The 25,845-nt window shown below is 34.5% G+C and overlaps 2 protein-coding genes across 2 annotated transcripts; one reads left to right on the top strand and one right to left on the bottom strand.

Moving 5' to 3' along the window:
* The first annotated feature begins 651 nt into the window (after positions 1-651).
* Positions 652-2,394, top strand: LOC148597995 (uncharacterized). Its single transcript, XM_088562439.1, has one exon. The coding sequence runs from the start codon at positions 652-654 to the stop codon at positions 2,221-2,223; it is 1,572 nt and encodes a 523-aa protein (XP_088418565.1). The 3' UTR covers positions 2,224-2,394.
* A 2,799-nt stretch (positions 2,395-5,193) lies between these two features.
* Positions 5,194-24,436, bottom strand: LOC148597994 (uncharacterized). The gene is made up of 11 exons (XM_088562438.1): positions 24,406-24,436; positions 24,074-24,148; positions 23,523-23,702; positions 22,960-23,051; positions 18,639-18,750; positions 18,220-18,330; positions 16,983-17,186; positions 14,776-14,919; positions 9,453-9,704; positions 8,254-8,332; positions 5,194-7,110 (listed from the first exon to the last, which is right to left on the bottom strand). Exons 3-11 carry the CDS (start codon positions 23,692-23,694, stop codon positions 6,654-6,656), a joined length of 1,623 nt encoding a protein of 540 aa, XP_088418564.1. The 5' UTR covers positions 23,695-23,702; positions 24,074-24,148; positions 24,406-24,436; the 3' UTR covers positions 5,194-6,653.
* Between the last annotated feature and the right edge of the window lie 1,409 nt (positions 24,437-25,845).

Genomic DNA, 25,845 nt, shown 5'->3' with positions numbered 1-25,845 from the left:
ATATGTGTATTCTGAATACACCAATTACTACTCTGGCTGAACCAAACAAATTCTACAGCCCTAGAGGGGATAAGTTTCACTGTACATGTATTATAAAAATCATGACATTTAGTCTATAGAGATCAATAAACAAAAATGAATACATCATTACATTTTGTGTATTATTCACATGTTGTATCACTTAAGGATTGTAAGCAGATTGACGCAAATAAAAACAGCTGAAGACGTCGATTATAGCTCACACATCATTCATTCCAGCGGATGACGGATTTCACGAAGCCCCGCCCAATTTTTACGTTATTATTACAATGTCTTACGTGCCGAAATAAAACAGCGTCTGGACGATTTTATTATCAGTAAGTACATGATACTTTGGTATCAAAATGTAGTCAATTTTGCGTATTTTATATTTAGTAAAATTCATGAGTGAGTGATACGGGAAAGTTATGTGTAAAGTATGAAACTAGTGATGACAAAACTCGGAAAAGGATAGTTAGCATTACTTCCGATTACAACGTTTTTGATAAAAACTTCAGTTCTTTATTTTGTGACTTAATTAGTTGGCAAATTTAAAGTGTGCACTTACTGAAAGGAAAACTTAACAGATATTTTAAAATCAATACAAGTGAACAGAACTCCAATTTGAGCGACATGGATTTTAATTCAACAGTTGCAGGGTTTACAATGGATAATACAACAGATAGACATATTTTTACAACTGCCATTTACGAAGCTGACGACAAAACAATTTTAGACGCTTCACTCAGTGTTCCGACCACTTTCGCACCAAAGACTGTGTCAGCCTTTTCATCTGAGGAAACTTTCACGACGCAAATGGCGACCCACACATATCCGTCAAGCCATCCAGAATTTGCCGTTGTCAACGGCAGTGGTTTTAGTATAAACTATAAAACGTTGCTTGCAGACGAGAACCGAAAATTTGCAAAGGCCTTGATACCAGTTACTATTTACTTGGTGTTCTTGATGATAATCGGTGTCGTCGGAAACTTGCTCGTGCTTTATGTGTACAAGTTCCGGTTCAAACGCAGTACGTCACGTGTTTTCATCTTGAGCCTTGCTGCGTTCGACTTTCTGACATGCATTCTTGGAATGCCTTTCCACATTATAGATATGGTATATCCTTTCATGTTTATATGGGACGAAGCTTGCAAATCTTTAAGTTTTGCCATCACGTTTACGATCCTTGCATCGATATTTGTCTTGGATCTAATTGCGATAGATCGATATCGGAAAATATGTTTCCCATTCGGGAAACAATTATCAGCGAAGGGAACAAAAATAACATGTTGGGTTGTTGTTGTGATATCTTTAATCTTAGCAGTTCCAATGCTGTTTATTTATGGTGTTGCAGAGAGTGAAACCGGGTTACCGAATGTAACCGGAAGCGAATGCTATATTGCGGCTGACATGATGGAATCTGATATCCCACTAATCTACAATGGAGTAAATATCATGATTTTTGTAATTTCAGTGATGGTACTTTCGGGGCTCTACATTAAAGTGGCTATTGTAGTCCGGAAACGCAAAGCATTTCAAGACTCGAGAAGGGACGATTCCAAGCGTTCGACGACTTCTGGTACAAGTTCGCATGATACCATGGTCATACAGATGAACACATTGGGAGATGATGCTAAACATAGCGACGGACGCGCCTCTCCGATTAACAACTCGAATAGTTCTGTCCACCATTTTGGGTCAAAGTCGTCTATTGTCAAATCTGTATCGATGGATTCTGCATGTAGTTCTCCTCGAATCAAAAGGAAGAACAAAGACGATTTGCATAAAAAACACCTTAAACGTCTGATGTCCGAACTGTCAACGTACAGCGGAGGAGAGGCAACGTTAGAACGAACACCAGGTCAAGGATCAAAATTTGCAAACAAGAAACAAATGCGGACACTCCGGATCACGGGAATGCTTTTTACAATAACTATGATCTTTGTAATAAGTTTTTTGCCATATTTGATTATTGAGGTGTTAAGCGGAACAGATGAGGAATTCTGGGATGGCAGAAGCCGTGTGGAAATTGTACTTTTGCATCTTTTGATGAGGACATATTTCATAAATAATATGATAAATCCTTTAGTGTACTGGTTTTTGGACAAAAAATTCAAACAAGAAGTCCGAAAGTTATTCCGCGACGCGAAGGCGTGCAAGTGGTCAAGGACATTCAAACTTGACAAGAAATCCATCACATCCTGAACTTTGTAGACCGCATGTTAGGTTTCAAGGATCCTGAACTGAAATAACCGCATGTTAAAAATAATAGGATCGCATGTTGTACTAAAAAATGTATTATCCTTGATTTTTCTATGGCAGCGTTGTTTGATATTAATGAGTACATAAATATGCATGCCTTTGATTTCACATTGATGTAGCTTGCAAATAATTTTAAATTTCAGCAAGATACCAAACTCAATTAACTTTCGATGGTGGACCCAGGTTTGAAACCTTTTATGTAGACGATACTTTTAAAATTTCTCGCATGATTCTGCCTAAAATGAGCAAATAATTCCTGCAAAACATCCTTTTCTTTGGACCCCTTTTCTATATTTAAATTAGTTCCACTCCTTACTTTGATTAAAATGGACACAAAACATATAGCACTTCATTTTAATTTGAGATTGGGAGGTCAATTTTTAAAACGGCTAAATTGTACCTACAAATTAAACTTTGTTATTTATAGCGCTAGAAGTCGCGGAATAATAGGGGTGGGTCAGGTGTACGCCGTCCTAAAATTAGGTAAAACCTTGATTTTTCATTATTCTACCTGAAATGTTCATAGTTTGCTTCTCTCTGCCTTTTATTCTATTTATTCCCCCCTTCCCTTAACTGAAATCCTGGAACTTGTGAGGCGCACAGTACTGAAGAAAATCTGAGGTCTTGAAAAACCACTAAAGAGTTATCAGTGACTAGAGCTGTAAGCTTTTCGTGGAGCCTCGGAGGGAGATTTGCTCATTTGTACCCTTATCAAGGTAAAGATTCCGTCGATTTACAGAAACGCAAAGCTTATACAGTATTGTTGTTCATAAGAATACACTATTTACACATGTATAAATACACATAAATTAAAACAAGTAACCAACAACAAAAAGCTATAAGACAATCACATATGTAAATATATAATCTACTTGGTTATTATTCATGTAAGGAAGCTAAGCACAGCTTTCTTGGCAAGCGCAATTTCTTGTCAAGCTTGACTTGGAACTGTATACAGGTGAGATCATTTCTAACCTCTCACGAAACTGTCCTAGAATTGACAGAAAAACAGTTCTATGATAGGTTAGAACAGTTCTAGATCCAGCTCTTCTGACGGTTCTAGCATTATAGCTGGCTCTACAAGTAGAACTATTTTTGTAGAGCCGGCACTAGAACTGTCAGAAGAACTGGGTCTTCCGACAGTTTCCCTGAGAGGTTAGAATGATCTTATCTGTAGTTAGAAGTTTTGAGATTGTATCATTTAACTAAATACCATCTCTTTCTCTGCATTTGAAATAGGGAGAGTATAGAATACGCAATTAAGACAATTGATAATAAACAACGGTGGGAATGTTATAAGTTTATACATAAGTAGAATTCTTAGATTTCCGGTTTGTTGGGTTTTGCTGATTAAACTGTAATAGCGCTTTCTTTAATTAACGAGGTAGCGATCTCACAGAAAATTGTCAAAATTAATCTGGTTCCCTGGTCAATATCATAAGCGACCCTAAGATAGACTCAGGTCACCACCGATGGATATGCACAATATATGAGTAAATTGCCGCTTATGAAATAAAGTAAAAACCAAGATGAAATTATCTAAATTAACTTATTTATTGTGCATTTGTATCGAAAGGTAATCTAAGTAATTTGGAAGAAAAATCTAAACGTTGCTTTTTTTTAAATTTGAATATCAGAACGTATAAAATAAATAAAATAACGTCATATCCACTCAGCCAATCAAAAGACAGAAGACGTCACTGGTGATCTGGGGTTATATTTGAGAGAAACTTGTGGAACGAAAATATCACCCGGGCTGCCAGGTTATTGTCAAAATTAGCTAGAGGTGACTGGTCACTTGAAATATCGCGTGATACGAGAATTAGGTTCTATTAAACACGGGAAGTCAACGGATCAACCGAGTAATAAATGCACCCCCCCAAAAAAAAGTAAATAAATAAATACAAATGACGAGTATTGTGCTAACATTTTTCTGAAATCGGTTTTAAATCTAAAATCGGGAGACGGTAGGTTCACTTTATTTGTGTATCTGGTGTAGGCTTTTACTATACAAAATATATAATGTATGTGTGACTGAGGGACTAAAACGATATTATGTTGTAATGGGTGATGTCGACAAAATGGAATAAACGTAAGTTGTTATAGAGTTATTTTTGTTGAGTATACACACTTGATATCAATACAGACATCTTGAGGAGTATCTAGGTCCTGTTCCCTAAAATAAACCTAGTAGATAATTGCATAAACATCCGCATAGGTTACACAAAATTGACATTTTCCCTATAGAGCAGGAACTTGCAAGAATTCCATTTTGTTAAATGAAAAGAAAATAAGTAAATAAAAAAATGATATTAAAATAATAATAATAACCCGGCGTCCGTCCTCTTCTGTCGTTCTTTTATACCCCATCTTTGTGATACGGTAAGTTTCAGCCAGTTTCGTTTTCATAACGTAGTAAGAGGACTTTTATTTAACATTTTTATTATGAAAAAAGAAAAAAAAGCACATTGGATTCGAAGTTAATACGATATAAATAGATTTTCAACAACAAAAAACACAATGATCGACGTACCTTGCAGAAAAGAAAAAAACTATTTTTCATTGTTTTGGCGTATACGCGTATGTAAGAAAGTAACATGACGGATTGAGGAAAACTCTTTACACTGTTAAGTACCAGTCCATATAAATTAGACACTGACTAACCCACCGAATAAACGATATTTTTTCAGTCCACGTTCCGTCTATTTTCATATAACAATAGTCCTTTCTGTATTCAGATATGTATTTTTGAGAAAACCATACATTCATATCCCACTATAATCAACCAGATAATACCAATCCAAGAGGGATAACTCTTTCAAAATACCAACTTTTTTTCATACACTATTGTCTCCAAGGTACAACAACCGAATTACTAACTAAGACTGGTTGTGTGGAGTTTCATTGTTTCAATTCTGAATTACAAATAAAAAGTGAATTATGTGGGTTTTTGAAATGCATGAATCACCTCCTGTCTGGTTTTTAGAAAGACTGCTATTGATAAAAATTCAACAGCCGCTAATTGCTGAAACGGAATATAACTTAAAACAGAGCGTAGCGACTAGAACGGCAGGTACGACAGCCAAAATACTGTCGTTGTCGATGTCGTATTAGCCTGAAAACTCACGAAGAAGCGCACATTGAATCATCTAACTCGCCGTAAAATATGTATATGGCCGTACAAATACAATTTGGTACAGGGTACCTGTAAAATTGGAAACAAAACGAAATATCTAAACGAATTACCTCCATATCAAACTCAACGAATAAAATTTGGAAAAAAAGAAAAGTGGGCGAGGTAACAAAAGTTTTGCTTTGTTGATTATTTATGGTAACTATGTGATTTAATTTATTAAGCACGTCCTTTTAAAAAGAATACCCTAAGGTTTATGAATGGATGGACATCTTTTTTTCTTGGCATGAGAAGTATATTTATATCGTGTTATGTCCATTAGTATGGCTGTTTCATTGTGAAGACGTGATAATGTAATGACGAAAGCCAGGACAAGTTAATATTAAAAAATGGCATGGTGGTTTTTGTTCAATTGATCAAATCATAGTCTATTTTCAGATGTGTGTCAACAGTTATGCACATTGCTGTATCTAGCTCAACTACAATCTAAAATAGTGAGTAAATGAGGCTGCAAGTGAACCAGGTCCAGCTAGGATTCGATCAATGATGATAGAAAAAAAACTTGCATAATTCAGGGACATTGAACGGACTGAGAAAATAGACACGCTTAAAAAACAAAACAAACCAAGATAAAAAAAAAGGAACACACACACACACACACACACGTAGAGTTAATTCATATTAACCTTTCAGATCATTAACTTTTAACTATAAGTAAAGGTTGAAGTATTTAAATATATTGACATGTAATGTATAACTTTTTTTAAGACTGACGAGCGGATGGACTTCATGGGGTTTATTATGACCTCGACTGATCTTTGAGAGATATCACACACTTTCCGCAGTAATGCTTGAAACTTTTGTAACTTTGTTCTCTTTCCTTATTTTTTTTCAGACTTTATTTGTTGATTTTGAGATGAAGATAATCCATTTCGTTATTTCGATTTGTTCCGTTTCATTTCGATTCCATTTCGTTTCGCATTTTTACAGGTACATGGTACATCAACACAAGTATTTGCAAAAAAAAAATGCATATCGACAAAATTGATGACTTTTCAGAAAACATATCATACACAAAATACAACTAAATGTACTAACAATAACAATAATATTTAATAAAATTGTTTGCAATTGTTTGGCTAGCATTTTAAAATTTTATTTAGTTTCGCACAAACAAGTAATATAATTGAAAATATATGCATAGTTGCCTATGATAGTTACTGTTTAAAAAATTGCTTTATCAATTTTTATCAACATCAATAAAATCACTAGAATCTTCTTCATTTGAAGGAGATAAGATTTCAGCGTCGCTTGAATTCTCATTTCTGTCATCATATGTTTTTGCGATGACTATGGGCTTTTGTTTATCATTCATTTTTATTGCTTTATTATCTTTACGTACAGTTATTCTAGTGGAATCACTAGATGTTTCTAACCCATTCTTAGAAACACGCTTAAGTTCACTTCCGGTTGAATTTGATAGGGATTCATTTTTGTAATTGTAGTTGTTTAAATTCTCCTGTGCCTTTTCCGGAGAAGATTTTACGTCACAGGTATTGTGAATTGAGTTGTCAAAATATAGGTTCACAGCACATGTTTTCAATGTTTCTTCCTGAACATTGTTATATTCGCCATTTTGTGTCTTCGGTATCGAAATGTGCTGACTCCTACTCGTTGAAGACATACCGTTTTTCGACCTGGTATAAATGAAAAAAAAAACAACCTTTTACGATACTATAATAAAGGTTAAATTACTTACAAAGTTCAACAAAGAATATAGATGTTTTCTTCATTTCGCTTTAAAACAATGTCTACAAAAACCAGATGCGGGTCCGAGGACGGGCATGTCGGACGTACGCAATCGGATTTTTTTTTGGTGCTTGAAATATTGATTTTCACATATTCTTTCCCCAAAATTTATTTTTCCTGGCCTTGATCGGCATCTAAATCTATCAAAGCCACCAAACATGAAATCACGAACCCATCAAAGGCAGGGACAGGAAGATCCTGGCTATCATTTGCTCATCTGTATACAAATTTTGCATATGAAATGAACAAAATTTCCCAAAGGGGGTTCAACTCCAGATTCCTGGATCCGCAACTGCAATTAATATTTTATGTTTCTGATTAATATTTTGCAAAATTAAAACATTTTAGGTACTTTTCGGTTTTGGCCATCTACCAGTCTTCCCGTAATTATTGTTGACATATTATAATCGGAATTCTTGCTGCTGCTGGGAATGCATTTCAACTCACCATTGAAAACAATCTCCTCCGCAGACCTATAACCGCTTCCTGATTTATCATCATTTCTAGTACAAATATTGCTAGTGCAATAGTTTTTTTTTGTGTGTGATGTTTTGTTTCCGTTCTCTTCAGTTTTTATGTGTAATCTATTTTTTCAGTTCGCTACATTGTGTATGTAGATCCTCTCTGTTTCATGTGTTCATGTTTAGGCCATGATTTCGGATTTTGACGTATTTCAATCATCCCACCGTTGGCGCTTCGGTATTTTTTGTCGATATTCATTACAAATCCGCGGAGTTGTTTCTGTCATACTGTACTACTTTGCATAAAGAGGTGGAGTTTAGTATTCAGGGTAACAGAGGTGTAAAACTTTGAAATAGCGAATATACCCTCTGCGCAGGAGATTGCAGTGAACATTAGCTGTCGTTGACCGAATCAGGACTACCCGCCATCCTCTAATTTCGATACGCAGCAAACTCAATACAACATTTTAAATCCGACTCTGTTATCATATTCGGATTGCGTATCTCATTTAGTAAACTTAACAGCGAATAAAAAAAGTCCATGCAGGGTCATGGTAGGCACGAACTTACCGTCTGTACAGAAAAATAACGGCGACAATAACAACAGCAATAGTTCCCAGTACGCCTACAACTATTCCAGCTATCGTGCCTGTGAAAAAGTTATCTGTAATTAACACTTTTTTACATTTTCATAAAAAGTATTTCAATCAATATAAAATTCAGACAGTACAAATTGTAGAGATGATTCATTGTGCAGAAAAGCCCATTAACCAAACGATGCTTTTCAATGTAAACACGCTCTATTTTATTTACGTGACTAAATCTGTTCTATGCTGGAGAAAACAGTACATGTGTATTTAATGTCCCACGAAAACAACAAAATTAAGAACGATAACTCTTACAAAGAGCCAATTTTATGTATATATCTCAAAGTGCAATATTTTAACCGAATAACAACACATTTCGCATGTATAAATCATTTCCTATCTGATTTTTATAAAGATTCTACTGAACAGCTTTGAGGTTTTGTACCAATGTGCTAGAACACTTATTTTTCTCAGTTTGTGTATGATTGAAGAGGTGGACAGGGAGTACTTCCTCCCGCTCACCACTAGACAACCGCCTCCTATCACCGCTTCCCGACCCCTTTCATTTTACTCCCGGCTACTGTTCCAAACCATAATCCCAGTTTCCCGTAATTTTCATTCCCCATTCCCCGCCTTTTCACCTCCCTTCTCATCCCCTCCACCACCGTTCCCCACCCTTTTACCACCGATTCCCATTCCCTTAACCCAGTATTCCCATCCCCCTATCCACTCAACGTGTTATAGTTTTCATTCCTTCTTTCGTCTACCCTGGACGAATTTTTATGAGCAACTCTGCGGGTGTTTCTTGAAAAGCAAACGACGCTTACCCTGTCGGTGCTCCGAATTTTTAGTAGAGTCCGAGTTGCTCATTTACTTTTGTAATTTTGGTCATTTCATGTTCTTTATTCTGTGTGTCTGTTTTTCATGTCTGTTTTTTTTTGTCTCAGGATTGTGTTTTGATTCCTGTTGGAATATTGGTTCCCTTGATTACTCTCTGCCATCATTGCAATATCTAAGTTTTTTTTAGTATACCAAATTTCACAGATTCACAGAAGTTTGAATATCTTTTTAAAGTTCTACCACGTCCTGCTGAATTATATATCCTTTTATCTGAAAAGACGTAATTCTGTCATTCCCTGATTTGGATGGAGTTACTATCAGTGCTAAGTCCATCTGCCATACCTGTATTGTTTTCTTGGTTATTAGCTCTACCGGAAGTAGAACGAATAAGAAAAGTAGTGAACGTCATACTTGTGGATTTATGCTTGACCTTCGGTGTATGAGTTTGCACAGGTAATTTTGGTGTGTTAATCGTCGTCTTTGTTCTCTTTTTACAATCACTGAGTGGCGGAATTTCAAATCTTATTCTCTGTACTGAATTGTCAGCCTGATTTCTTCTTTGCAATCTGATGCTCACTTTCCTGGTATATTCATCTATACAAAAACGTATTTTGATGGTAGAATGGCAGAATTTTCACAGTTATGACAAAAAAAACCCCCTGTTTTAAGAGGTTTTCCATTTAAAAATCGGACAGATCGTATGATATTTGTTGAACGGGCTGAGGATAAATTTTATCCAACTGAATTTTGTATTCCTATGTAAATGTATATACAAAATGTATGTCAAAAAGTATTAAATTCGTTTTAAATCGAGAACGGATGGATCAGGAAATGATTTTAAAGTTTCTTAACAAAGCAGCCAAATTTTGCTAAAATTAAAGAACTATAGGACCGGATCCAAACACTTTGAAAAGGGGGTGGGGGTACCAGTCGAGGTTCTTCAGAAGAAGGGGGATATTAGGACATTATTTGCCAGTTTTTGTCAATGTTACACATGAATGTGATTTATTTCTCCTTTTATCGTAGCCGTTGATCCAAAAACAACATTCAATTTCAGAATGGATGCATTTGTGATATGAAATCAGTGAAAATATTTTGAAAACAAAATCTGTGACTGACATGTGACGTCCACTGCTTGGGTTTTGCATGGACACCCTCTTAAAGTGGAAACTGTCTACAGTACACAGAACCCCTTTTAGATTTAAAAAATGGTCCGGATTAGAATGGTTGAAAATACATTAGATTAGGGACTTAAAAAGGTGCCTGGTTAAGACATGTCTTCTGATTATTTAGGGTCCGGTTTAGACAGGTTTTATTAATAGATCAAAAAGAATGTTGTGTAAAAATTAAACTCATTGCAGTTTAACCTAATACTTGAATGTAGGTTGAGGTAACAAAATGATAAGTTTAAAAAAAACCCCAGAAAATAGTTAAATGTTGAAATTAATGATAACGTTGCCTGCAAGGGATATTTTTTTTTTTTTTTTTGGGGGGGGGGTAATAAATTAAATCCCGTGCATAGCAAGGCAAAAAATATTATGGGTGAAACTTGTGGTGAAACAAATTTTTCTTACCGATTTAGGTGGGGGGGGGGCTTACGTCCGGTACGCCAGTCCTTGGATCCGTGCCTGATTTTGATAGTACACCTTTAATGGAATGTGAGTATAAATATTGCACTACCTCATATACAAAGGGACATGCTTAAAAAAGAACAGTTTTAGCATAAATTGCACGATTATTGAACAAACTGAACATCGATCAGTATCGAGCATTGATATTCAATAGTAAAATTCAGGCAATAAGAGGATATTACGATCAATACAAAGTATTTTCATTATAATTCATGACATACAAAACTAATGAAATATTTAAACTGAAGAAACCTATATTGAGCAATGTAGATACACCTCCAAGAATAATAATGCAGTTTGAAAGAGCCACCAAATATTTTCTAAAAACGATTGTTTCGCTTAGTTAGAATATGTAAACAGTATATATTTTTTCATACTACATTATACCGTGATGTTATTGTTCAACTATTACTTTTGTCCTGTTTAAATTATGACAGAGGACAAATATTTCACATATGTTTTTCACCTGAGTGGAGCAAATAAAATTTGTGACAGAGTTCACGTGGACTTCTTATGACTCGAGCCTTTACGTGATTATTATATGTAAACTTTTCATACAAAAGGGTCGCACGATAAACGAACCAGTCGCGATACGAGTTGTTTCCCTTTGAACGTTAAGTATCGTTCAGCAAAACAAAGCAGCGTAACTTCGTCACGATTCAATCAGCTTATGAAATGTGAGGTTTGCCGTTTATGTCGTTAAGGGAGATGTAACTGGGACCTACTAAGTAAATTTCTTTTTATACCTCAACTGACAAAGTGGTTGGTACATGTATATAGTGAAATGGGTGCCCGTTCTTATTCCGTTACATAAGAGGGCATATTCCAGCAGTGCTAGATGTTGTCTGGCAAGCTATTTTCTGACTTGGTGGCTTCCTAACATCATGCATCTGACGTGTTGAAAGCCACTGCAAATGTGAATTAGCTGAACATGTGTTATAAAATATAAAAAGTGTTTTATTTACATTTAGTTTAACCTATCGGAAATCAAGCGATTGAAATCCTAAATTTTTGTTAAACACCTAGAAGACGTTTGTAATGAAGACAGTTATCAAAGTGACCAGCAGATTTGAAATAGGTCACTAATTTTACGGAATACAATTTATTTTGACGAAACGAACTTAAAGTTGGTAAAGGCAATTCGTTGGTTAATTTTATATGTTCTTTTCGCAAATTTTAAAATCCGTAATTTTATCAACGGGAATTACACATTCAAGAAGCTAAAAACCAAATGTGAAGTTCATTTAAACTGTCTTTACAAAGGATTTCCAGGATTGCTGGAGTTTCTTATCAGGTAGGTCATTTATATTTCTTCAGTTTATTCACCTTCTCCCGTGTTATAGTAAAGAAACTGTACACAATGTTTTAAATGGTAAATATTTTACTATAATTCTGACGATTTCAAAGAACGTCGGAACGAGCGGTATGCAATATGGCGCTAGGAAGTAAGAGGTTGGGGTATGGAGGAACGGAATTCCAATTTTTCTTGTTTTATTTGTCATCTCCTTTGGATGTCACGAAGCAACGGCGAGTATGATCAATGCAAAATTTGTTTTCAACCTAGCTATCAGTTATTCGGTATTTTAGCTCACGCGGCCGAAGGCCATATGCGCTATTGCCATCACTTGGCGTCCGTCGTCGTCGTCCGTCGTCGTTAATAATTTTTCAAAACTCTTCTCCTCTAAAACTACTCGACCAATTGGAACCAAACTTGGTATGAATGTTTCTTGGGGTATCCTGCATAGAACCGGTGGCCGCCGTTACTAAAAATAGAATATAGGGGTCAGATAGTAGTTTTTCGCATATATCCCCAAAACCGTTAGGTTTAGCCAAATTCTGACAAAGGGATAAAAGTGTTCAGCATGATGAGATCTATCTGCGGTCAAATTGTCATTTGAATTTATTAAGCCAGGTTGGATTTTCGATGTTTTTTTGCTATTTTTTATGTTATTTCTTTCAAAAATCTTCTCCTCTGACACTACTTGACCAATTGGAACCAAACTTGGTATGAATGTTCCTTGGGGTATCCTACATAGAACTGATTTGGGGTTTTTTGATCCATCGAAAAACATGCCACTGTTACTAAAAATAGAACATAGGGGTCAGACAGTAGTTTTGCGCATATATCTCCAAAACCGTTAGGTTTAGCCAAAGTCTTTCAATAGCTGAAATGATCCTTACTTTTAGGACTACAAAAGTCTAAAGGCATAAAAGTTGTCAGATGCCTTCTTGTAAGAGTTATTGCTCTTGTTTTTCTACAGTTTTCAGCAAATGTCTTGAAAACTATGATAGATTTAGACTTTCATTTACTGATATGATCCTTATGATAAGTCCTATCAGAGTCAATATTGTTGGACAACTTCTTGTTTAATTTATTGCCCTTGAAAGACAAAATTCAACCAGGTGAGCGATTCAAGCTTCTTGGAGCCTCTTGTTTGTTTTTATTTCCGTTCAGATGGATAAGGGATAAAAATGTCTTCTGTGATCATAAATAATAGAACATACTCTAACGGCATAACGGTCTAATGCAAAAAGGCTTATTTCTTATGAGCAAATAATAGCCTGGAACGGTTTATCGGAGTCACTGCCCCCCATATAAATATTTGGAACCGCAAAGCATGAAATGTGAAAAAAACCTCTTTTGATTGTGCCCAGCATCCCACTCAATTTCCTTTCTAGGATTGGTGCCTTTTTATAATCTTATAGAATTTTCCTTCCTAGCCAAACATCAAATGGCTTATTATGCGTCCAACTCACGTAGACAACTTGGAAGTAAACGACTGGTTTATTAGGGTAAATACACAGAGATGAACAACAGGTATTGATAAGGGGTTAGAGGTAAACTATTTTAATTGGATCGTTGTTAATTCAAAGCAAACTAATCAGCATATTTAATTCAGTGTAAAAGTTGTTTTTTGGTTTGAATAACACGGAATTAAACTTGATATTTTAGAAATAATTATAAAGGGTACCTATACTTAGCGTCACATAGATAAGATACTGTTAAAATTTGAATAAAAATATTTCTACGACTTTATTGACACCTACCTCGTTTAAATTGTCTTAAATGACTTGCTCATTCGTTTAGCCAAACGGCCTTCCCTAAACATTGAATCGTTAAATTCCGGTGAGATTTTAATTCTTGGTCTCAATATTTACATTGTCAAAAGTCGGCCAAGTTTTCGGTGATCGGGTTGGTAGGAGATGTTATTTACGTTTAAATGGTTTGTCCAAAAACGGAAGAACCCATAATACATTTCGGCGTAAGTTCGGATATCTCGGATTTATTTTACGCGAACAACGTACAAAACCGAGAAGTTGATCAAGCAGATGATTGTCACCGGAGTTCGACGGGAACTTACGAACTTCGTTTGTAAACAAATCGTCCCGTAGAAACCAACATGGCGGATATTAGTATGGGATTTTCCCGTAAGGATTTGTTACGCACAATTTAAGCCAATAAGCGACTCGTTGGTACTAACACGTCATGCATATATGCGAACTATTCTCAGATTAAATAAAAGAGAGACAACTCTAGCGGTAAGTCCCGACGGTTTAAAAAGTAGAGCTTCAGTTCGAAAATGTGTTGTATGTGACGTCGAGTATAAGTGTTTAAATTTGAACCTTTTAGGGGTATGCAAATGGAATTATTTTCCTGCGGCGGTATAAGAGATAGTTGCGGATGCTAGCATGCTTTACAAATTCACATGCTCTAGCGACTGCTATATCGGTTCCGATGTTCGATCTTTATTGACAAAAACTACAAACATGATAATAGTAAAAATATAAAATTATTATCTGAAAAAAAGCATATTGCGAATTTACTAAAGTAAACTAACGCTTCTATCGTACGCAGAACGATGCAGAAACACTAAGATCTTCAATGAAGATCTATGGTTTTTCATTGGTCAAATTCGGGTAGATTATCCCTACGTCCCCACCAATGTTCCTTATCCTATTTTTCTAGTTGCAATATCGACAGTTACGTTGCCACATTGTTTTAAAATACCAAGTCCATATTTATCTGTAATTACCTTCATCTATTTTGTTATCATTTTTACAGATGTATCCGTCCAATTGTTCACCACAGTTAGTATTATTCACAATTACAGTTTGTTCATTGTTGTAACAGATCATATATGAGCAGTTTACTAATGCAGGGATATCAAACATCGTCTCTGAAATAGACGAAAAATTGTTACCAGAAATTAACATACTAATAAATGCTTTAAAATGTAACAGTCCGAATGTTTTAAAAGTTGAAAATTACGAATGGAGTGTAAATGTGTATTGCCAAGCTGGCTCCTTAAAATGGTTTATTTTGAATTGATACTGTTTTGATTCAAATTGTCTCGTAATATCCCAACAACAAATGTTTAAAGACATATTATTTTTTCTGAAAGATTGCCCCAGATCTCCCCATATACATTAGTGGTAGACCCAGGTTTACAAAAGGGGAATCGGTAGTTTTTCAATAGAAAAATGTATAAAATATACACCATATTTAATTGTGAAAATAAAAAAAAAATGCAGAATAACGAATCTGCTTTATTACTGCTTTCTGAGTATTTTTCGATGTATATCATAACATTTATGAATTAAAAAATATGAATAGGTGGATGAGTCACTCATGGCTCCTATTTTGACCCTCCTTTGTAAGTTTTCTGAACCTTTAAATAGTTGTGTTTTCCAAGGAAATTGGTTCAGTAGGTCTGAAAAAGCTTTATAAAAGTTCTGAACACAAGGAAAATAGTTTCCCATTTTATATTCAATTAATTTTACTTCTCTTCATTGCCCCGTGCAGGTCCGGGTGTTGAAAGAATAGGCCTGCAGCAGCGCTGAGCTTGTCGTAAAAGGCGACTAAATAGTGCTCAGAAACCTAGCCGGGGGCTAGGCGCTCTGCCTACAGAGCAATTGAGATGTGTGCCCCAGGTGGTGGAATGGGGTACCCCTGGCGTGTTACATGCTGGGGTTGTCAGGCTATAATACGGACAACCTGACCGTAAACCATAGTGGTGCACCGTGTTTTGAAAGATGCCACGTTCCTCGCACGTTAAAGAACCCTGCTGTGGTATTCCATAGGAGTAGGAACCTTTGCGCTCCGCCACAGGAGGCTAAATTGCCCGACCTTACCCATCCCTCCCTTTTTGTAGTGGCAATCAAAATTTGTCGACCCTATTATCCTTGTGTCCCATCCTTTTTTCATTTCATTATCATTTCATGCTCATTTTTTCATCCATTTCATGTTCATCGTCTGAATATAGCTGAAATATTGCTGCTCGGACGTTAAACCCCAACAATCAATCAACTTCCCTTCATGTACTCAGGCTTATCATCCCAATCAATCATAATTTTTATTGCTTACACATATTACCATTTTTAACGATACACGATGACTTACCTATCGATAGTTTAATAATTTCTATCCCTCATATCATTCATTACCAAAAGTCTCATCTTATATCGTTAAAGAAGGACTTATGTACTTTCATCGAAGAAAATTCGCTTTAAATCACTCTACAAGTGAATTTGATAGTTTTGTCAACACATCTTAATTTTATGTAGGATAATATCCAAACTACCTTAATATCATCGATAACAAGTACTGTCTTTGAAAAAGATAGTCGACGCATTACAATTTTGTTCTTTTTCTGTTTCTACAATTTCTTTCGAGAAAATAACACGTGGCACGCAATATTAAATTTTCGATATTGTTTTTTCGAACGCCACTAAGTTAGCAGTATTTGGCCAATCGGGAAACATAATTGCGATCATGTGGTTTGCGTTTCCATAGAAGAGTGTCCTTAAGGTCAAAGGGTAAAAAGCAAAAACAAAAGTTCGATTATTACACAGGCAAATGTGCCTTACATAATTAAATGGTTTGCATCATATGATTATCATATAAATCGAGCATCATATGATAATCATGTGATTTGCTTTACATGTTTTCCACAAACATATGATTGTCATAAGTTTTCAAGCCAAAAATGACATATGAGAATCATATGATAATCATATGACTATGATATGTTAGATATCATATGATTTTCATATGATTATCATATGATTACCATATGATTATCATACGATTATCATATGAATCGAGCTCCATATGATTATCATATGTGGCAAGTTTGGCTGTGTAACCCAATTGCATTTTTATATTGTTTACTTTGATTGTTACATCGTTCACCTATTCATAATCTCATCTATGACATTCATGAACCTGATATCGACTTACCCATCTTATCTTTAAAATACATGTGCCAGTACCCTTTTATTCCCGTCCACAACTCCTCATGCACTCTTGTGGTACATCTTACATCAATGAGTTTCTGACATATACTAACAGGATCTGACATTAATAGAGAACTACTCGAGTAGCATGTCGATTCAGCATCTCCCTGGTTACTAAGGCCAAATATGGACTTGATATCATCACTAGCTTTGAAATAGGATTAAAAAATATATTTAGTAGAAAAATGTGAAAAATGTATATTGTATTTATATTTGACATTTTTTTCTACCGCTCAAGGCCCGGGAAAAAATATAACATTTTTGTTTATGGTGTCATTAAAGTCAAAATCTAGGACACTACGTATTATATTATATGACATCGTTTTGAGAATGCATTAACTAAATCCCTGAAAGTTTGATTATGTCTCTTAATTAAGTATTCAACAAATTGGTATGTTGCATTATTTAGTAAATCATGTTATTGTCAATAAAATTTATAAAATATTTAAAAATATTTTTTTAACAACTAAAACGTGCACACATAAGTTAAAAAAATAGCTAAAGCTTTACAAGGGAAGATTTTTGTTTGGAAATTACTTTTTCTGTACTCAGGCAGATATTTTTCACATGAAATTCATGTTAATCGAACCTCACATGAAATTCACGTGAACTTCACATGAAATTAACATGGTTTTCACGTGAAATTCACTTAACATGAATTGCATGTGGACAACTCATGTGAATTTCACGTGAAGGCTCGATTCACACGAATTTCACATGAACTCTGACACAAAACTTATTTGCTCAGTTCAAGTGAAAACCATGTGAAATTTGTGTGAAAATCGTGTGAAATAATTTTGCCTGTGTAGCCTAAATAGCCAAGCTCTTGTGGACTATTGACGTATTTTAGAAAAATATTTTCCCTACCCTAGACATGAGTTTTTGATTTGAATGGCGTAATAAAATGAAGTTGAAAGTTTCAGAGCTACATTTATTGCAAAACAAAACATTTCAACAAATGATGTTCTATTTTAATTCACTGAAACCATTACTGGACAAAAATGTTCATTCTATAGAGCGTACCAAACACATAAGATATTGTATACTAGTACACTGTAGACCAGTACATGGCATATTTTGATTACTACTCCATGTAAGTTCACGTTGGCTCATAATTATACTAAAACGTCAACAATAACAAAAGCAGGCAGGTGAGAAACGAAGTAAAATAAACAATTTACCACACAAAACTTCCTTTTTAGTATTGCAGTCTGCTGTTTTCAGTTCAGCAAAGTTTTCAGTGCATGTAACGGAAACACAGTCGTAGTTACGTCCCTTTGTTACGTTAATTCCTAAGGTAAAGAGAAACAAATGCAAACATCTAAAAAAAATCGTTGTATTTGACTAGCTTGAATTAGTTTTTGAAAGTTTCTATAAAGTTTTCAACATAATAAACAAAAAAAAACCAAAAAACAAAAAATTGTACTCTGCGTATGCCTGACTTGTTCAAGCTATATCAGCTTTTCCTCTGAGTATAATTTGACTCATCAACGTTAACACAGGATTAAACAGTTAAAAACATGCCTTCTTCAAAAACAAAATGACTGCATCAAAAGCTTTGCAATCAAATATGGCAATTGAAGATGATATGAGTACTTACTTTCAGCAGAAAATACAAAAACATTGCGGCACTCATTAGGTTCCCGACATTTACACATATTGAAATTTACTCGACGTTTAGGTATATTTCGGAAACAATAGCAGTTGCCCACCTAAAATAAAAATCTTCACACTGAGTAGATGCCATTTATTTTTATGACTGAGCTAATTTGTACTTTCATGATATATTTTGTTCAGCTGACTGGAATTTTAGACCTACATAATCTTTCTGTGCAAAACGTATGGAATCTTGTTGAATGTCGTAAATTTTAATAAATTTATTTTTATCTTGTTCAGGAATTTTGAGAAATTGCTAATATTCTGTTTTTTCTCTAATTACAAGTAAAAAATCTGAGACGATTCTATAAACCGATATGTTTGTCAATCTCGAGCATATCTGCAATTTCTTTAGATGAAAATAAAGCTTTAAATAAAGCAGATTTGCAGATATGTAAAATACATAGCAGTGTGAAGCTAGTTACTTATTCAACATTCGTTTGACATAACACACACACACACACACACACACACACACACACACACACACACATTTTGTCGTAACTGAACTTGCAAATAACTTCTAAAGGTATATAAATTTCTATGCGAAGATCATAAAGACAGTGAGACAGCAACTGACATATTTGCCCCAAATGTTGACCTAATACGCGTTTTCATCCATTGTTTTATGATTTTTGTACTCATATTTAAAGAAAAAACCCGAATAGTACTTTAATGTTATTGTACTTTAGGAGTCGTGACTTGTGACGCCAAAGATGATTATTGCTCTTTAATTCTGTTTTACGTCCTGTTTCCATTCACGATATCATATTGTGATGTTCATAATTTCATAATAGTTATGAACATTATATTTTATTATATGTTATTTTTTCATTGCATTTTGTCATATGTATAATACTCATTTTTCTCCAGTATTGACTAATACTTTCATTCTCATTTTTGACCTTTTGTTGTTGATGTTACACCATGGTATTTTAATAGCTATATTTAGCATTGTGTATTTTTAGGTATGTTCTAATTTTTGACATAGGGAGTACTCTATTATTATCACTTTCACTTTCGTTTTATATCGGTTTCCTGTTTCCGGTGTTATCGATTTCCTGCACCACAATCGTAATCTTATTTTGATGTATCCATCGCATCGATGTGTGACACCTCACTATGTAAGTAGAACTTTAGTTTTTATGATTATATTTAAGTGAGGTATGAATTATTTTTGTGATTTTGAGATACCTTTTCAGATAATGTTCAAGTTTTACTTTTCCATTTTACACTTCATTTTGAAACTTGGATAGTACTATTTTTCTTTTTCATTTTTGAAAATTCATTTGTTAATTTTATGATATTTTTAAAGTTCATTGTGGTTTTTCAGTTACATTTTGCATATATCTTTTGTAGGCTTTGTTTAGTTGTTTCAATTAGTACATTTTCCCTTTTTGTTTCTTTTTGTAGCTTTATACCGCATGTAGTCACACTATCAACAGTCATAATTGCGTAACATCTTTTTGTCATGCATGTACCATGCAACTGTGTTAATGACCATGAACCACGGGTTATGTTACAATAAATGATTGACTTTTTTATTTGACTTTGGTTATGCTTTCTGGTATGCTCCAAACAGAATACATATAGTTTCATTAATGACTTGACCTGACTGAAACATAAACATGAATACTGCTTTATATATAAGAACAAAACGATTTTGAATCTCTCCATTTTGAACTCCGACACAAAAAGGGAAAATTAAATTTCTAAAAATATTTATGGTGGACAAATTATTAGTTGTCGTCTTTATTATATGAGTTTAGGATTAGTTTTGTTATTTTCTTTGCGCAAGGCAGGTTCGTTGTCGCGAACTCGATAGCTACGCCGTTTTAAATTCGATTCAATATGAAGAACTTCTTGATTGATCTATCCATCAGATTTTGTCTCAATGTAAACGGAAATGTTCATTTATTTCCATACATGTACGATAATTTTAAAGATGCTCTTGCCATTATAAGAGTAATTAAGGGAACCAAGGTTCTAGCGATGATCAAAAGAATGTAATCCAGTGACTGTAAATAATGATTACGATATGTACTCAACATATCTTCCCACTTCATATCAGTTTTCAGTACAAAGGTATATTTAATTGGCTTTTTTTCACGCTGATGTAGTGCGCATTTAAAAAAAAATATAAGGTAACTGTAACAAAAGATACCAGACACGGCATTTTTTGTAGCTAAAGTAATCAAGAACCAAAGCATACACTCTGAAGTCATACAACAATTTACAGCAACAAACGAATATGTGCCACTTAAATTCTAGTGAGAGTTTTCATATGAAAGCGCCAATAACGAAATCTTTGCGTTACGCTGATTTTTTCTTTTTATTAATGTCAATTAATATCAAGCGGATGTCCAAAAATGTCAACTATGTGTCCATATTCTTAGTACCTCCGGCAGGACTATCTAAACGATTTTAGCACGCCCGAAATTTTGACCAATTTGATTTGCTCGAAATGGTGAGTCTTTTTTTTTTTTTTTTATTAAAATCATGTGTACTTTTGGTCAATAGTTTCTATTATTAGAAAAGCAAATTTAAACCCATATATGTTTGGTCCTGCACGTAAGAAGTGTTGCCTATTTTGAAATTTGTCGAGGTTAAATTGGCCATTTACTGATTAAAACATTGTTTTAATTAGCGGCCTTTTTGCAATTCTTACTGAAAAATCATCGATGTTTAGGCTAAATATCAATCAAATATGACATGAATGTCAAATGATATCAAATGAATGCCAAACGAATGTCAAACGAGTATGAAACGAACGTCGAATAAGTAATCAACTTCACACTGCTGCGATATCTTAATGCTAATTGTCAGAACTTTTACAATAATGGTACGCCTAAATGTGCATTTGTTTGTCTTGGTAGGGATACCTCCTATTTTTTTAAAATTCCAAATCAGTTTACAAATATAAAGAAGAAGATGTTTTCAAAATGCTGGAATTTTTTATCGATAACATATTTGTCCAGTGTGCTGAACGCGTTTTTCAACAAATGGTCGGAATTCCAGTGGGAACTAATTGTGCTCCTCTATTTGCTGATCAATTCCTTCACTCTTATGGGCTGATTTTATAGCTGATCTGATCAGAAAGAAAAAAAAAACCTCGTTTAGCTTGATCCTATAATCCCAGTTTCCCCTCTTAAGATGACGTGTTATCGCTAAACAATGCTAGTCTCGGGAATTTCATACATCGCATCTACCCCAAAGAACTTGAGATAAAGGATACTACAGACACTAAAGTCAGCCTTATATATTTACCTAAAATTAGAGATCGATGGTAAAGGAAACCTGTTGACCAAACTTTGCCACAAACGTGATGACTTTTCATTCAGAATTGTCAAATTTCCTTTCATCTGATGCAACATCCCTTCAGCACCTGCATATTTAGTTTTCATATCACAACTCATACGTTATGTCAGAGCTTGCCGTAACTACGCTGTCTCATAGACTTCTTACAATTAGGTTTCTGGAACGGGGTTATGTTGCTACAAGATTGAAGTCATCACTACAGAAGTTTTATTGTCGTCATCATGAACTCGTGGATCGTTACGGTGTATATATCTGCATCATGAAAACTGATTTGTTTAATGTGTCATAGTTTTACTTTTCTCTTTCGTCTACCCGGACGTGACTTTTTATAAGCAACTCGGCCCGTGTTTCTAGAAAAGCAAAGGACGCTTACCTACCGGTGCACCTGGTCCATGCTCCCAGTTTTAAGTGGAGTCTGAGTTGCTCATTTACTTTTGTTACTTTGTATGTATTATTTTAGTTAATTTATGTTCTTTGTTGTGTGTCCGTTTTCCATGTCGGGTCTTTGTCCATGGATTAACATTCTTTTTATTCCCGCTAGAATCTTGGTACAATTACTAAGGGTATTTTTAAAGCCCTTGATTACTTTTTTATACTTCGCCCTGATTTATATAGGTAGTGTATTCATAAATATTCAAGAAACATACTTGCATTTAAACTTGTTTAGGGATTTCCTGGTGTACAGAGTGGAATAACAAATGAGTCTTATTTGATAATATTTTAAGGTGTACAATTTGTCTGATTTATTTATTTAAATATTTTCATAGTTAATGGTTGCTATTATTGACTCACTGAAAAGCTTGAATTTAAGGTTACACTGGAATACCTAGCCATGTCAAATTTGTCATTTGCCATATCCATGTTTGACCCTTTCGACACATGAACTGATTCCATTTAAAATTTTTAACTTTTTAGATTTTGTATGCTACTATACACACTGTACTTACATTGTAACCGATATGTTGAGTCTTGCACCGTGACAAACAATCTCCAATTGATGACGACATTGTTGAAGATGAAGAAGGTGAATCAAAACATCCTTTATAAAACATGAATTTATACTATCAATTTTTATCCATTAAGCAGTAATAGATGCAGGGGTTATATTCTACTTAATTTCGTTTGTTTGTTTAAAATACATCTCATTATTGTTTTTGTCTTTGAGATTAAGTTTCATAATAAAGAATTTTCATCGATTTCCTTTAAAAATTATCGTTCACCAAAAACAGTTAATTGTACTTAATTTTTATTTTCGATGGTAAATAATGTGTGAAATTAAAACTACATTTAGTAACTCCAAAAAGCTTTGACAACAATTGACTGGGTCAATAGTGCCATAATCATATTTTGCGGCGTTTGTTTTTTTTTCGATTCTCCCTTGCTAATCAAAGTTCAGATGTTTTCGAGGTTTGTCCATCTACAACAATAAAACTCAGTGGCCCTTGGGGGTGATATAGATATTTCGGGTTGATACAGCATTTTTTCATGTTACATTCAGTATTTATTATACCTTGCGGCTTCATCCATGAGAATGTATTATGAGGTTCTAACCACAAACGCTTTCTTAAGTATTGGGAAGTTAAATTCTGACATCGAATATTTTTGGAGTCAGAGAAAAGTGTTGTTCCTTTAATGTTACATTTTCTGTTTGCATCCGTCCAAGTTATATTTCCGGAGAACATATAATAACCTAAAACAATTGATTAAAAACTCAGAAACTTGAAGAAAAATAGCACCAATGGTCATTAAGCAATCGATCTGTACTTGAACATTTGTAGTGCAAGGGTCGATATACTGCAAACGTGTGGATTTCCGCTTTTCTGTCTGCAGTGAACAAATGAACGCAAAAAGTACGTTAGAATTTTGTTCTTCAAACCTTTTATCATTCTTTAAAACTGCGTAATTTGATACCCGCGAATATTCTCACTAGACAGAATCCGCGAAAATAAGTAACTGCGAAAATTAAACCACTTAAAGTATTTTAAATCCAGTCATTTCCCATTTTTTAAGTGATCTCGTCTAAATCGAACCTTGATCTTGAAAAATCGGAAAAAAAACTACCTACACCAGACACTCCAGTCTTCAGTCCAATCGTATCAGTAACGATGTAGTATGAATATAGGAAAACTGAACTGTCTGAATCGAAAAAAATATAGTTTAAATTGTTATAAATCGATTAGGGTTAAACATGTTTCACGTATACATAAATTGGCTGTAGATATCAACAATTATTGGTATAAACAGGCCTCGCCCCTATGAATTTGAAAATAAAATTGGTATTCGTCGTTCATTTGAATTTTGACCTAACTTATTACTCACCCGTGACTTTTTGGCTAAAAGATGCAAGTAGTACACACATGCATTTTAAAATGAGGGTTGAGTCCATATTTTACCTTCATATCTTCCAATGTGTGCACACCTTGTTTTTATCTCTTATCAACTAAGGTGCAATATCTTACTACTTTATCAAAAATGCATTTTATCTCGATGATAAAGTCATCAAGAATTGACATTAACAGTAGCTCAGAAGACAGTTCTATCGATATTGTCAAGTCGGTGTTCGTCAAGTTTATTTGTGAAGTCGACAATGTATATATTATGGATATTGCATTCAATCTCCATGTCATACTAATTTACTAGTATATACTAAATTTGGACTTAAGAGCATTGAGCAGTGTTAATGATTAAAGTTATTGATTTCTACAATAAAAAACTGTATGTTTTCGGAGAACTGACTCGAAGTCCACCGTGAAAAAATTTTTTTAGGACTGACAAATAATTCATGAATAAAAGGATAAATAAAATTCAAATTGTAAATATCTATCTTCCATAGCACTTCATGTATGAAAAAAGTATTGTTTTCATTTAATTTAGAAAAAAAACTTTTGTTTCCATGTGATTTTATAGGCACAAAAACATAAACTACCATATTGATTCTAAACATACATTTCCATATGAAAGTATATTGTCATTTGTTTAGTACACTGAACTATAGAATACAACACTCACTTCATATTTTGGCACAAAAAAAAGAAGTTAAAAAAATAAATGAAGAAAGTACTTCAAAAGTTAGTGCACTGTAATAGAGATAGATGTACAACATTGCATGGTAATTTTCCACTTCCACCGGGTTTTGCATTAAATTTTGCTAATACTATATATATAGGCACAAGCATTATATATATATAGATATATACGTCTCAGAATGTGACGACTCTATTCTCTACACTGCCCCATCGGATCAAATTGATACAGGGAAGATATGTAAACGTATAGAAAGGTCTGAAAAATTCCCAACGATGTTAGAACTGTCAAATTTGCGATGCAAATTTTTGGTCGTTCCCTCTGCGGGACTCGAACTCGTACCGCTGTGACATCTATGGCAACACCGCCTGCAAAAAGTCCAGCGCCCTAGATCAATTGGCCAGCTAGGCTATATAATAATATAGTTTCGCTGGCCGGGTCATTCCTCCTCGTAGGATTAATCTAGGGCTGTAACTTAGTACACGATCTATGGAAGTACGGGACAGTACATTAAGATGTTATTATGTAGGATAGAGGATCATATTAATGATGCATGTCACAACAAATCAATATTATACAAACGTCTCAGAATGTGACGACTTTATTCTCAACACTGCTCCATCGGATCAAATAGATACAGGGAAGATATGTAAACGTATAGAAAGGTCTGAAAAATTCCCAACGATGTTAGAACTGTCAAATTTGCAATGCAAATTTTTGGTCGTTCCCTCCGCGGGACTCGAACTCGTACCGCTGTGACATCTATGGCAACACCGCCTGCAAAAAGTCCAGCGCCCTAGATCAATTGG

Source organism: Perna viridis, chromosome 14, assembly GCF_037379345.1.
Source record: "Perna viridis isolate PV_CMFRI_1.1 ecotype Kerala chromosome 14, ASM3737934v1, whole genome shotgun sequence".
Classification (NCBI taxonomy): domain Eukaryota; kingdom Metazoa; phylum Mollusca; class Bivalvia; order Mytilida; family Mytilidae; genus Perna; species Perna viridis.
The sequence above is the reverse complement of the archived record's forward strand: the minus strand, read 5'-3'. Positions and strand labels throughout refer to the sequence as shown.

What these genes read in the sequence shown, in the direction of transcription:
- LOC148597994 (XM_088562438.1), bottom strand. Translation starts at nt 23,694, where the DNA reads ATGTTCTCCGGAAATATAACTTGGACGGATGCAAACAGAAAATGTAAC. An exon ending in CTCAACATATCGGTTACAAT is followed by an intron (nt 18,751 to 22,959) that starts GTAAGTACAGTG and finishes TTTTTATTTTAG; the next exon opens with GTGGGCAACTGCTATTGTTT. An exon ending in GTATTTTAAAGATAAGATGG is followed by an intron (nt 14,920 to 16,982) that starts GTAAGTCGATAT and finishes CGTCTATTTCAG; the next exon opens with AGACGATGTTTGATATCCCT.
- LOC148597995 (XM_088562439.1), top strand. Translation starts at nt 652, where the DNA reads ATGGATTTTAATTCAACAGTTGCAGGGTTTACAATGGATAATACAACA.